We start from the raw sequence: 14,866 nt of genomic DNA, 5'->3' as shown, positions 1-14,866 counted from the left end.
AGAGGGCGCACCGAAGATGTGTTCAAGTTCTTTGGTCGTGAAAGACCCAACTTCCCACGGTATCATGTCATCCACTCTGAAAAATCCGATAAGCAAGTACGAAATATCTCCCCTTTTCTAGTTTCCAAGTCCTTAACTGATGTCCTTGGTCCAGGCTACAAGGTATCAAGGCTGGCAAGTGGCGATCTCCTATTAGAACTACATGACCAGAAACAATACGAAAAGTTGCCCAGTCTAGTGTCATTTGGGGATGTTCCATTGACAGTAACTCCTCACCGCACTCTGAACACCACCCGCGGCGTTGTGTCTGATGACGATTTGCTCCAGCTGACAGAAGCTGAGCTCTTGGAGGGCTTCAGTGAGCAGAACGTTGTCAATGTCAGAAGAATTAAGATCAGAAGGGATGGTAAAGAAATTCAAACAAAGCACCTAATACTCACATTCGGTTCAAGTATTCTGCCCGAGTCTGTAGAGGCCGGGTACATCAAGCTCCGTGTCAGACCATATGTACCGAACCCCCTAAGGTGTTTCAAATGCCAGCGTTTCGGCCACAGCTCGCAGAGCTGCCGAGGCCGCCAAACATGTGCGAAATGTAGTGCCCTTGAACACGCCACTGAAGCATGTAATAACTCTCTCCACTGTGTAAACTGTGACGGGGATCACGCCGCGTACTCGCGGTCGTGCCCCTCATGGAAAAAGGAAAAAGAAATTGTAACTATAAAAGTAAAAGACAATATTTCGTTCAAAGAGGCACGAAGGCGGGTATCATACCTGCCCAAGAAAACCTTTGCCGATGTGGCGCGTCAGGGGGCAGCGTCACAACGGCCTCCGGCGGCTGTCCGACCCTCAAGCAGTGAGTTGGCAGTTACGCCATCTGCCCCCGCGGCGGTTGCAGCTAGCGCTGCTCCGTCAACCGAGGAGAAGGGATCATCGACCCCGAAGGTGGGTGCAGCCGAGGCTGCCTCAACCTCCCAGGTCCCTTCCAGCGCTGGCAACGGCCGGCGCAGCCAAATCCCCCAGGGAACCCCATCGACCTCCGGGCTGGTGGGCGCAGGGGTCTTGCCCTCCAAGGCGAGACTCTCCCTGGTGACTTCTCGCTCGCAAGAGCAGGTGTCCGGCGCCTCACAAGAGGCAATGGACACTACACCTATCCTCCAGGGGCGCCAAGCGCCTAAGGAGCGGCGAGGTTCACTCGAACGCTCCAGAAAGGGCAAAACTCCCGTTACAGGGCCTCGAAAGGGCTCTGTAATTTAATCACAGTAATTTCCATAAACACTACTTCTGTTTCTGTACACACAGCACATATTATCACCCAATATGGATACACAAATAATTCAATGGAACGTCAGAGGTCTTCTCAGAAACCTTGATGACGTGCAAGAGCTCATTCAAAAGCACAATCCAAAAGTGCTGTGTCTACAGGAAACACACTTAAAACCAAAACACACTAATTTTCTTCGACAGCACATTACTTTCCGCAAAGATCGCGATGATGCTATGGCATCATCTGGCGGTGTTGCCATTGTAATTCAAAAAAGCATAGCGTGTCAATGTTTACAGCTACGAACGGCCCTCAAAGCAGTAGCGGTTCGAGTTGTCCTGCTGAACAAACTCATCACTACTTGTTCGATTTACGTACCCCCGCATTACCAACTAAACAAACATGAATTTCAGTCCTTGATAGATCAATTGCCAGAACCTTATCTTGTTCTTGGCGATTTCAATGCACACAGCAGCTTGTGGGGAGACTGTCGTATTGATGCGCGAGGTCGTCTCGTTGAGCAGTTCCTTTTTTCTTCTGGAGCGTGCCTTCTTAATAAGAAAGAACCCACATATTACTCTCTTGCAAACAGAACCTTTTCGTCAATAGATCTTAGTATAGTTTCCGCGTCTATACTGCCCGAACTCGAATGGGAAGTTACAAATAATCCCTACGGAAGCGACCACTTCCCCATACTATTAAGAACACTTAAAGAAAATGAATATCTACCACAGGCTCCTAGGTGGAAGATTGACACAGCAGACTGGGAGGAATTCCGAAATTTAACTAGTATATCATGGGATGACATGTGTTCTTTAGAAATCGATGCTGCTGTGGAATACTTCACAGCCTTTATAATGGATGCCGCATGTAAATGCATACGTGAAGTAAGTGGCTCGGCATGCAAACGGCATGTCCCATGGTGGAACGATGAATGTAGAGTCGCACGTAGGAATCAAAACATGGCGTGGGGGTTGCTACGTGCTTCGCCCACTGCAGAGAATCTTGTTAACTTCAAGAAAGTTAAGTCTCAAGGCAGGAGAACCCGCCGACAGGCCAGAAGAGAGAGTTGGCAAAAGTTTTTATCGAACATCAACTCGTTTACAGATGAGGCGAAAGTCTGGAACCGCGTAAATAGAATTAGAGGCAGACAAACATATTCACTCCCTCTCGTAAACACACAGGGTGATACGCTGCAACATCAGGCAGACTCACTTGGCGAACACTTTGAGAGTGTGTCAAGTTCAAAACATTATTCGAAATCCTTCCTAAAGTATAAACAAATAGAAGAATGTAAGCCACTCAAAGGAAAATGTCTACAAAATGAATCGTACAACTGCCCTTTCAGTATTGCCGAGTTCAGAGCTGCCTTGAGCTCATGCAAGAGCTCTGCACCTGGATCAGACAGACTCATGTATGAAATGATCAAAAACCTACCCAGTGATACCCAAGTTGCACTACTCACACTTTTCAACACCATTTGGGCTGCAGGATACCTCCCAACTGCATGGAAAGAAGCCATTGTGGTTCCTGTTTTAAAACAAGGCAAAGATCCTTCCTTAGTGGCAAGTTACCGCCCGATCGCCCTCACGAGTTGCCTTTGTAAGGTATTTGAAAAAATGATTAATCGGCGACTCATCCATTTCCTTAAAATGAGCAAAATGCTTGATCCGTATCAGTGCGGCTTCCGAGAAGGGCGGTCCACAACCGATCATCTCGTACGTGTTGAAGGAAATATCCGGGACGCATTTATACATAAACAGTTCTTCCTATCGATATTTCTCGATATGGAAAAGGCGTATGACACGACATGGCGTTGCGGAATCTTAAGAGACCTGTCAGAAATGGGCATCCACGGTAATATGCTTAATATAATAAAAAGCTATTTGTCAAATCGTACCTTCCGGGTAAAAGTCGGCAATGCACTCTCACGGCCTTTTACGCAAGAAACGGGTGTACCCTAAGGAGGCGTTCTCAGCTGCACACTCTTTATCGTGAAGATGAACACGCTTCGTGCTTCATTACCACCCGCCATCTTTTACTCTGTCTACGTCGATGACATTCAAATAGCTTTCAAGTCCTGTAACCTCGCCGTCTGCGAGAGACAGGTACAGCATGGTTTGAACAAGGTGTCAGGGTGGGCAGAGAAAAATGGATTCAAAATCAATCCTCACAAGAGTTCTTGTGTTTTGTTTACAAGGAAGAGAGGCCTGGTTCCAGATCCCTGCTTAGAAGTGTGTGGACAACAGATACCTGTAAACAAAGAACACAAATTTCTAGGTGTCATACTTGACTACAGACTCACTTTCGTCCCCCACATTAAACATCTTAAAGAAAAGTGTCTAAAAACAATGAACATAATCAAACTTCTATCCCACACTACGTGGGGTAGTGACAGGAAGTGTTTATTGAAACTCTATAAAAGCCTCATTCGATCACGATTAGACTATGGTGCTGTGATTTATCACTCTGCCGCCCCGAGCGCACTAAAAATGTTAGACCCTGTCCACCATCTAGGAATCCGACTGGCCACAGGCGCTTTCAGAACAAGTCCCATACAAAGTGTATATGCAGAATCAAATGAGTGGTCACTTCATCTTCAGAGAACATACATGAGCCAAACATATTTTCTGAAAGTCCACTCAAATCCTCAACATCCCTGTTTTAATACCATTAATGACATGACATATGCTACACTCTTTCGCAATCGTCCTTCTGTAAGACAGCCTTTCTCGCTACGTGTGAGGGAGCTTAGTGAAGAAATGCACGTTCCACTCCTCGAGCTTCCCCTAATGCATCCAGCCAAGCTACTGCCTCCGTGGGAGTGGCAGCTCATACAATGTGATATATCTTTCATGCAAGTTACAAAACACGCTCCAGAGATTGAAATCCTAATGCATTTCCGGGAACTCCAGCACAAATACTCCTGCACGGAGTTCTACACAGACGCATCGAAGTCACACGACGGGGTGTCCTATGCAGCCGTCGGTCTATCCTTCTCGGAATCCGACGTACTGCATCCGGAAACTAGTATCTTTACGGCTGAGGCCTACGCACTGCTGTCGGCCGTAAAGCATATAAATAAATCACAACTCCAGAAATCAGTTATATATACGGACTCCCTCAGTGTTGTGAAGGCCTTGATGTCATTTTCTAAGCACAAAAACCCAGTCATCAACGAACTCTATTCCGTCCTATGTAAAACGTATATATGTAACCAGCATGTCATCATATGCTGGGTGCCCGGCCATAGGGCCATTGAAGGCAATGTTCTGGTGGACCAGATGGCCACATCAGTTGCATCGTATTCTGTAAATCCTACCGCAGCAGTCCCTGTCACAGATCTGAGGCCCTACTTGCGCAGAAAACTGCGGAACTACTGGCAACGCTCGTGGGACATGGAAACAAACAATAAACTGCATGTAATCAAGCCACAATTAGGTTTCTGGCCTCCCGTAACAAAATCCCGCCGGACAGATGTCCTATTCTGCCGTCTAAGAATAGGACACACTTTCGGCACACATAACTTTTTACTCACGGGAAACGAGCCTCCAACCTGTGGTAGATGCGGGGAGAGGCTGACCGTCCTCCACGTCTTACTGGAGTGTCGGAAAGCCGAATCTGAACGAAAGAAACATTTTCCCGTAGCATACCGCCAGCACATCCCCCTTCATCCAGTAATGTTACTAGGCCCAGAACCTTTATTTGACACCAACGCAGTACTAAGCTTTCTGAAAGATGTTGTCTTGCATGTTTTTAGCCCCACATGTTCGTAGCGGGTCCTCTCTCCAGAGGATGCCGCTGCGATAATTATTCTGAATAGCACATGCCTCTAGGCCCTTATGGTTCAAGGGCTCTGGCGAGGCAGTAGTGCTGTAAGCAATTTAAAGTCTCGCATATTTTAAACATTGCATCATTCTTTTACGATGGATTTTAAAGTTCATAGTATTCGTCATCAGTCATCGCCATAATTTTATAGCACGTAGATTTTACGCACTTTACAGCGACTATTTTAGGCCACTTTACAGCCAAGTCACATCTTCCATAATACATCCTTAACACTACCACCAGTCATGGCGCTCTTTGGCCACACCTGGCCCTTGCGCCACAAAACAACACACATCATCATCATCATCCAATTAACTTCATCTACAGCTTAGAATTTCTGCTGGTAGGCTTTTGCAGATTTAGTAACTGTGCATTTTTCTGTATCGATAATTATTCCGCAATGAAAATATCTAAACAAATGCTAAAGCTGGCTGATGACGACATCGAATGTATCGTGTACACTGCAATTAAGTATGGAACCTTGTCAGGCTGGTGTCACAAGATTTTGTTGCGAATGTTAGCAAATGACAGTTTTAGAATCGAACACTTATTGTCTTGGTCTCCATTAAGCCCTCTTGCAACCTAGATAATCCGAGCTGACCTTGCCAGGTGAACTCGTGGCATGTATAAGCTGTGACGCACATAGGCTGGCAAGAGGCTCGAATGGTCGCTGCTCTGAAGATTTGGTAGCACATTACAGCTACAATACCAATGAGTTGCCAGCCTTCATACGTGCTTGCCAATATTATACACATGCTTACAGGCTTGGACCACGCACCTGTGCGCTATTACATAGCTAATGCCTCGAAATCTACAAATATATGTGCACCTAATAATTGAGCCAGGACTTTGCATGCATAAAAAATGTAATCACTTTTCTAGCATGTGAGAATGTGGTAACTGCATTTCTATCTGGCTAACAAAAAAGACCATAGCGAGTTTCCTTTGAGAAGACTTTTTTTTTTTGCTAGCATAGTGACTAATTATAATTCAGCACATGTAAGTCCGTCTCTGCAAGAATCAATGAACTTGATTTGATAAACTCAATAATTTATAAGGGCATACATTAAAGGCTGTTGTGGTTTCTCTGAAATAACATTTGCACAATTTGTCTTTGAATTTGTTCATTAAACAGGTCCTTTCTTGTGGGAAATGAAATGATCTTGCAATAGTGATCGAAATGACACAGCAATAAGAAGCTCAGTGTAATTAGTACTCAAGCATTTAGAGTTGAAAGTTCAGCATTTATTTGCCAACGTTGGTGCATTAAAGGTTTGCAGACGCAAGTCAGTATACATAGCTACACTTGTTCTAATATGAACACCGTTTGTATACATAATTTTAAACGATGCATCTCAGAGACATAGTTGGCGTATGAGCTATATAGTTGAATAAACAAACAAGCAAGCAATTAAAGTCATTGAACGAGCGAGTGACCGCATGTTTTCCTTGCTGAGCATTCCACTATCGTATCTAAACCTTTGGACACTTCAATGCTCATGCACAAAGAATGTGCATATCAAAGAGGTACAGAGTTATCATGCAGCGACAAACATGCCCCACAACTCAGCTGCGAGAGAGTGCTCGCCCTTTACATGAGGGCCTTTGTATCACAAGTCCCCTGATCAAACGCCAACCACGAACACTGGTGAAAGAGGCAAAGAAAGCTGTTCATTCCCCTCCGCCTCCCCCACAAAAAAAAAATAAGCGAAGTAACCAGTAAAGGCATATAGTTGGTTTTCCAAAGTGAGCGTTTGCACTCTAGCCTCAAGTTCTATTTGAAGAACTGTGCTGGAGGTTAAAAGTTTCATAATTGGGCTTTTGCACGTATCCTCACGTGTCTGTGAATTTGGGCCAGTTGGCGTATACATGGATAAGCGCACAGAACACGGCCACCTAGTGTTGATAGAAACAAAGTGCACATTTCATAGGAGCTGTTTAAGAATGTGCAAAGCCTGTGATTTCCATGAAATATTTCTACTTGCACCTCCTGCACCTGGTAACTCAAAGGTCATGCTCTCTTGGAGAACTGTACAACATAATTATGAAGTTATTATCATTATTTGCTTATTAAGTGCCCTTTCACAAACTTTGTCCTCCTGGCAAAATAGTACAGCTGCAGAAGTGTAGCTTATGTAGGTATATTGTAAGTGCTTGATTACATGATGACAGCAAGAATGGCGCATGTGCGTTGGATTACAACCTAGTGTTTCATTTTGTAGTGTACAGTGCACTTCACTGTTAAAGGGATCACACTAGTGGAGAGCTTGTGCAAATTTTTCTCTCTGGCAAATGTACAATAGGCCATCTTCGTAGCAGACAACTTGCAGTTGATGGCACTGGCCCCTTTCTACACACCTGTGAAGTTCACTGACATAGATCCATCTGGAGTAGCCAGCAAAGCAAGAGCCTCTGATAGGGGTGCTCCCTCTAACAGTGCACTGTACTGTGCATGCTTTAGCCAAATCAATAAAAAAAAGGTGCTAGTAAACAAATCTATGGACAATGTTTCCATCTGCATTATTTCCACGTCACATAGTGGCATCACATAGCTCACTTTCCTTTCAGTATTTCCTTTCGTTATGTACTCACCGCATGTTTTTTTCTGCATTGAAACAGCCAGTGGTACAAGCCTCTGCTCCGAAGCTTCTGATGACAGTGCCTGTGGAGGGGACACCGGTCACTCGGCAGCAGAAGACGAGAGCAGGGACCATGGCAGCAGCAGCAAAGCCTAACAGCGCAACCGCCCTGCTTCTAAATAACAGTGGGCCATGGCCAGCACAGGACAAGGACATCAGCGCTGCATCTTCTACATCTTGTCTAAGAATCTGATCTTTTCATTGTTCATTTCTGCTGCGTCTGGTGTGCATTCGGATAGTCTTTGCTCCTGTTTTTACTTTCCCCCGAGTTCTCACTTCAGTCTTCTAGACTAGCTTACATTGTTTTACATCACGTGACTTTGCACTACTGATTGCACTTGTCAGTGCAAAAGGTGGGTTTCTGCTCGTTTGAGGCAGACTCATGCATGTCCGCTTACCCCTTTGATATTGCCTTAGAGGTGCCTCTCAGTGCATGCAGTCCTCCTTTATTCCAAGGAATCAGAGATACACAGGGAGAGGGAAGAATCTTTTCTTCACAGCTTCATCAGCGTCATTCCAAGGCAAGGTTTAGTTTTGTGCCATATCGCAAAGGCATTCGTGATGCGCTTCTTGGCCAGGTGCTCCATTATGTAGATCTGCAGTGCAGAACATAAGTCATTCCCAGGTGAATGCATGCCATTCTTTTATACAAGCATGCATGAGAACTGCTTGTCAGTGTGTCATCATCATAATAAGAGCGAAGATCTGTACAGACAGACACTCAGTTAGGCTGAAACCTTGTCTGGTGCTGCAGTTAGGTGATGAAGCTGCTTTTCCGTGCTTTTGCTTAGTTTTATATAAGGACACAAACTGCCACCTGCATTGCTCAAGCATTGGTGCACATTAAATAGTAATGGGAACACAGTCGCTTACCGACCATTTGGACCTGAAGCAGGCTTAGAAACTGTCCCAAAACCACTTCTGGTCTGCCACCAACAGACAAACGTAGGCGCGTAACCTTGGATCTTGGTGGCTGGTGGGAGTGACAACCAGCGTGCTTTCTGTTATACAATTTTTAGCTCACATTGATCTGGAAGATTTTTCTATACTTGCTATCATAGGCCGAAATGTATAGATGCTTTGCGGTGTCATTTGAATCAAAATTGTGTAACTACACATAAAACAGCGCTTGAAAACATGAGTTGCCTTACCAAGAAAAATACAGCCAGTATCATTTTTACAGTACCAATATTGGCGATGCATGACATTTCAATTTTTGCACGGTGTTGCACGTTAGTACAGTTGAACATTTTGCCAGTCAGGCTCACAAAACGTTTCAGCTTAAAAGGCAGTGAAATTGTCTTCTTGGACACCCTCACTTAGAATTTCTGAAGACTGTCTGGAGAATCTGCTTCTAGGCACTCTCAACGTTGCACTGCAATTCCTCAAGACATTGCTATTGTTTCTCATCTCTGACTTAATAGAGTGATTCAACGAATGCAAGGTTGTGGTTCTTGGTTGCATGACTTACGGAATGTTATATCGATGACTACACTGTTCACATGCTGGTTTGTAATCTCTTCTCTACAGCGACAGCTGGACACACTGATGCAGACATAAGGGTTGCATTCCAACATCAAGATTTACACATGGCTGGTGTTGGTCAGCATAATTCAGTCCGTGTTCGTTCAGTCCATTGGCAAGGTGAGGGATAACGGTAAAAACATTGGGGCATATGTGGTTGTTAGTTGCTAGCGCGAGTGAAAAGCAATGAGACCAATGAGACAAGACGGGGGGTGGGGGTGGGGGACAGTGTGCCAACAGGCTTACCCATCACGTGCATAACATGGTTTCACAGAGTGGCGCTATAAACTAGCCATTTCAACGCATGCCATTTCTAGGGGTGTGCGAATGGCATTCACTACATGGTTGTCATAACTCATCAAGTTGGTACAAAAATCTGTTGGCTGCTGTATTTCTTCAGGCAACATGAGCCATCAAACAGTGCGTGCAGCTATGTAAAAAAAAAAGGATGATTTGAGCTGTGCTCGTACTTCTCATAAAGGTTATTGAAAAGTGACACAATATCAACAGACATTGTCGATTTCACTTAGCCATCAGATGCAGTTCCACTTCTTTTATGGCGCAAATAGTTACTAGTCATGAATTGCACTGAGCTAACAGTTAAAAAGCTAAAGTAACAATGTGATTTGTTTCACTTAAGCAGAAGATCCCGGGAAGACGTAATGAACATGCATTCAATTTAAGTCACTCTTTTAATGTATTTTTAACGGTAGCAGGCCCTGTTTCGATCAACCATTTTTTAGAAACATCAGCATTGTAGAATTCTTTAAATATAGGCTTTTTGCGACTTGCTGTCTTATAGGCTTCTGAGCCCTCTTTAATTGAAACATTCCTGCTTCTCATTGTAATGTGACAAGGTGCAATCATTCACTCTATTTAAGCATTGCTCAATATAGACACATGAGAAAAAAAGGGCATTTTATTGGCTGTAGTCTCACGCTCTTGTATGAGAATGAAACATAGCAATGTATCTCTCGCACTTTTCCCCTTTAGTGTGGACATATTGATGAAACCGCACATTTTTTAGCGGAAAATGTTCTCCATTGAGAGCCTGGCATGAACAGTCTTCCTGTAGCATTATATTCTGTAAGACTCAGAAATGTAATCTTGCTGTCCATAATTTCTCAAGGCAGGCAACAGCCAGCTGAGTGGGAATTTCACGGGTTTCATGTGCGAGGCTGAATTTCCAACTCTGGCCTTTTAGTGTGAAAAAGTACACACAAGTGTCGCACTCTTTGCTAATGAATCACTGCAGTTTAAAACATAGTGCCTGAAATATGTTGCAGCTGAAGTATAATGCCTGTCAACACGCTGAGCACTGCATAAAACATCACTACTTTTTGTTTCACGTCTTTCATTTCATTCTCACCGTAAAGAAGCTTTTTGGTGCTGGAGATATTGGGTTGAAAATGTTTGAGATTTTGTGAGCAACAGCAGTTATGTCAGTGGGGGACATTCAATTGGCATTATTAGGCATGCTGTGTCTTCTATTCACAACGACCTTGTTCCCCCTCATTTTTGTTATTGTGCATAGATTTTGTAATATATTCAACATCTTCGGTGTTTCACTCTGTTAGCACTGACAGGGATTTTGGTGTACGACACTGCACAACCGTATTTCTGCTGTGTTATGTTCATATTGTGCAGTCGTCATTCTTTTGACACCCTCGCAACGTGTTTTGTCTTGTGTTGGGAGCATGTTTAAAACTTAGGTTCTCTGATGAACCCGATAATAATTGCTCAAGGCTTCCCGGTTTAAGTGTTCTTTTCAAGCGCACATGTGTTTTAGGCGTCTGCACTGTCGCTGTTTTAATTGTGATTATACCTGCACACTGTGGTGGTATCCCTTTTAACAGTCGAGCTTTGTTAAAGTTTTTTTTTATCTTGATGATGTGTCACTTGTGTCAGTCAGTTGAAAGTCATGTTGAACCTCTTTTTTGTTATATTTTCCCTTTTTTTTTAGTGCAGTCGAGAATTGGGCTGCACAGCGCTCAACAGTGTGCAAGTGAATTGTGTATCATGATATAGTGCACAATGTGATCTGTGTCTTTCCCTTCTGGGTGAAGTTTTTGTTCGTGTTTTTTTATGTGTGTGTTTTAGTTTTTGTTTTCCTGCTGACGACCTGAGCTATAATGGGCAGTAGCGAAACACTTGTTTCAATCCAATATGCATTTCATCGCACAGTTGTTGATGTTTTGTGTCTCTCTGCAGTGCCAGGGACATCAAACAGCGACAAAAAACTTGACGCTGACCTGCGCAATACAGAGCTAGTATCTGAAGCAGTTGTACATTGCCACGTTATTTCCAATTGTACAAAGCAAATGACAAACATGCACGGGAATTTTCCTTCTATCAGCCTGTAGGTAATAGGAGCTGTGAGATGCAGTTTGCCCCGTTTTAGTACCAGGGTAGACCTATGTGAAGCTCAGGGGTAGCCACCCATGGTTACTTGTCTCGATTGTTATGAGTGCATAGTGATTCTTGTACAGGTTTTATGGTACGAATTTTGTAAAGCCCCTCCGAATGCAATAACTAGGCATTCTGAAGAAACCAAGTGTGCAGCAAACCAGCGTGGTGTTGCCAGACTTTTATGCAATCTCTTTGTAATCGCATGGCCATGCACCACATGCTCTGGTGTTGCAATGTTTCATTTGCGAAGGTTCACGTAGCGAGAGAGCAAGGCATGCACAGAAAATGGAAGCCAGTGCAACTGCTAGGTACAGTTAAGGCGTGCGGACAGGGACACAACAGTTCTGATGCCATGAAAGATTGTTCTGGAGTTAAATGACGGAATGTTTTGGCCACAAGTTCTTGTGTTTGATGCTCGGTTTATGAACATGGGCTTCATTAAGGAAAGTGGAAAAGTCACTGTGTTCTCTGTTGTGTTCAAAGCTTATTACAAATCCTTGGTGGTGTGGCTGCTTCTTCGTTTGTTTTTTCTGTTTTTATTTAATCCTACACTAGTATTTTTTTTATATATTGTGTCATGCTGTAAGCTGTGAATATACTCACAGTTAAGAAACCTTACTTGGTACAGTGTACGCTCAAAGCAGTAATTGTTAAAGGGCCCCTTACCAGGCCCCGTGGCAAATTTTGGTTATACACTGGAAGTTGCAAAGGTTGTGTCTAGGAAGTGTTGTACCAAAATAATTTCTCAAATCAGTTCATTATTGGAGGAGACAGATGAAATCAACTGTGTTGTTACCATGCCATCATGGGGCAAATATTACTGCCAAGAAAGACACTCTCCCCCTTTGCCTCGACTAGTGTCCACAAGCAACATTCTTTCGCCGCATTCTCCCATACTGGAGCCGAGGGACTGTGCCACAATCATGTGATGAACTCCGCCACCATTTTCTTTACCTCTTCTTTTTTTGCTGTATCGAACATTTCCTTGTGCATTCTGCATTGGATGATTAACCGACATTGCGTGCCATGGTTAGTGATGAGCATTCTGTCTTGCATAGAGACATTTATGAGTGTGTTCTTGACTCTCTCGCTGGAAGCCTGGCTCCCTCGAGAGGAAGGGCTTGCGGCCTTCTATTTGAAGTTTCAACTCTTTTCACCACACGCAGCCATTCATTACTTTGCAGACAAGATCACCTCCACGTGATCTACGTGCCGTACTTGTTTGTTTGCAAAGCCCAAACCTGATGAGGGGCCCTTTAAGCCCTTTAAGAAAAAACCAGTGATCGACAAGGTGCAGGGCTGCTGTGTCTCCTGAAGCAAACCACCTAGCTTGCAGTTGCTGTTTCTCTTTAGTGGCAAGCTGTTGCTTTACTTATTGAGTTGCCAATGTATTTTTGGTGTTTTTTTTTTGTTTTGTGACCGAATTATCACTTATTTATCTTTCAACCATTCACTTGTGCCTCATTGGCAGGTTTATGCTGGTTCTAGATGTTGTGTTGCGTGTGCAAATGTTCGAGTTACGTTGTTCATAGCAGGCACTCTTAATAACTTGCACTGTTATTGTTACCATTTCTTGAGGGTCTTTTCTTGTGCGTCTGTTCTCCTTGATGCCATCTTTTATGTAGTTTTTTTTTTCTTTATGCCACATTTTTATAAAGGGTCTGCCAAATAGCAAACTATATTATATAGCCTAGCAGTGTCGGGAGATTACCAGCAGCAAGTTGTAGGTTTCTATTTAATATAGATGATAATAAAAGACATTATTAATATACTTGTCGTATAGAGTGAGTTACATAGACATAATTCCAATAGTTTGCCAACAGCAGTACTGTCAGCATAAATTTGATATGTGGAACAGAAAGTAACTAGTCAAAATGCCTGTTCCACGTAATTACATGCATTGGCACGTAAAACCCCTTAATTAATATTTTAACAAATTTTATTCAAGTGTGGCAATTGCTCTATAGCTACTTTCTAAGCACGGGATAGTCAGAAATGTGTGTTTCCACGTCTGAATTAAGCCGCCGCTACAAACGCGGGTGAAACTGGAAACGTAACAATGAATTCGAGTCTTATTTTTATTTCTTCATGTTTGAATTTATGCTGATTGTACAGGCAGGCCAGAATAAATTGCTACAAATAAAACAAACTAGTATATTCTGCATATTTTCAGCTGCAGATTGGCAAGCATCTGCAATCCATGGCGTGGTTCATTCACTGCATTGAGTTTTGGGGCTATCATACCAGAACAAGATACTACCTTGTACAATGTAAAGTAATATTGCGTAAGGGTGTTCCACTTTGCTTTTTACTATTGTATTTCATTCTAGCCTGACTAAGTTAGATGCGCTGCCTTCGAAACTTGATCGATTATGCAAACTATTACACCTCCCTTATGCATAGTTTCTTTCAACTGTAACTTTGTACAGCAGGCATGCTGATTTCATGCGACACATACTGCTTAGTGGCAAGTATCACTGGAGTCCAGATTGCAAATTTGTGCCAACGTACTTGTTAAGTTTGACGCAATAGCTATGCGGAAAGCCTCAAGGTGGAAAGAGGTAATTAATAAAGGGAAAATTAGACATCCACCCGTTCGTACCAATTGCTACAAAGGAAATCCATATGGGTTTCTCGAAAAAAAGCCTCTAAGTTGCAGAAAAATTCGTCCTGGTCCGGGGCTCGAACTTGGGACCACCGCCTTTCCGGGCCAGCCGCTTTACCATCTGAGCTAACCAGGCGGCTAGCAGATGGCAGGGCGAAGTTGAATTTGTCAACAACTCGAAGCAAAGGCAAGAGTTTGACGTAATAGTTCTGGGAAACCCGCAAGGTGGAGAGAAGTAATTAATAAAGGGAACGTCAGACATCCACTCGTTCGTAGCAAATGCTACAAAGGAAACCCATACGGAATCTTGAAAGAAAAGACTCCAAGTTGCAGAAAAATTTGTCCTGATCCAGAACTCGAACCCGGGACTACCGCCCGGGTTCCCAGACCAGGGCGAATTTTTCTTCAACTGTGAGGCTTTTCTTTCAAGGAACCCGTATATGTTTCCTTTGTAGCATTTGCTACGCACGGGTGGATGTCTGATTTTCCCTTATTAATTAATTTGTCTTATATGTTTATTTAGTGCTATATGTTTATTTAATGTTCAAGTGGCAAGTTGAGACACAATATTCTGCCAATTAAGTTGCTTAGGTGCTCTGT

The 14,866-nt window shown here is 43.4% G+C and overlaps 1 protein-coding gene across 9 annotated transcripts in view; it reads left to right on the top strand.

The window, feature by feature from the left end:
• Window positions 1-13,432, top strand: part of LOC135919974 (homeobox protein PKNOX2-like) — a 48,113-nt gene extending 34,681 nt beyond the window's left edge. For all 9 annotated transcript variants that reach the window (XM_065453998.1, XM_065454000.1, XM_065454003.1 and 6 more), the window contains one exon: window positions 7,709-13,432. In XM_065453998.1, coding sequence (XP_065310070.1) covers window positions 7,709-7,824 — 116 coding nt within the window. In that variant the 3' untranslated portion in view covers window positions 7,825-13,432. The remainder of the gene's footprint in view (window positions 1-7,708) is intronic.
• Window positions 13,433-14,866: the final 1,434 nt, after the last annotated feature.

This window comes from Dermacentor albipictus, chromosome 4 (genome assembly GCF_038994185.2).
Source record: "Dermacentor albipictus isolate Rhodes 1998 colony chromosome 4, USDA_Dalb.pri_finalv2, whole genome shotgun sequence".
NCBI classification, from domain to species: domain Eukaryota; kingdom Metazoa; phylum Arthropoda; class Arachnida; order Ixodida; family Ixodidae; genus Dermacentor; species Dermacentor albipictus.
This window is presented reverse-complemented; position numbering and strand designations above follow the sequence as displayed.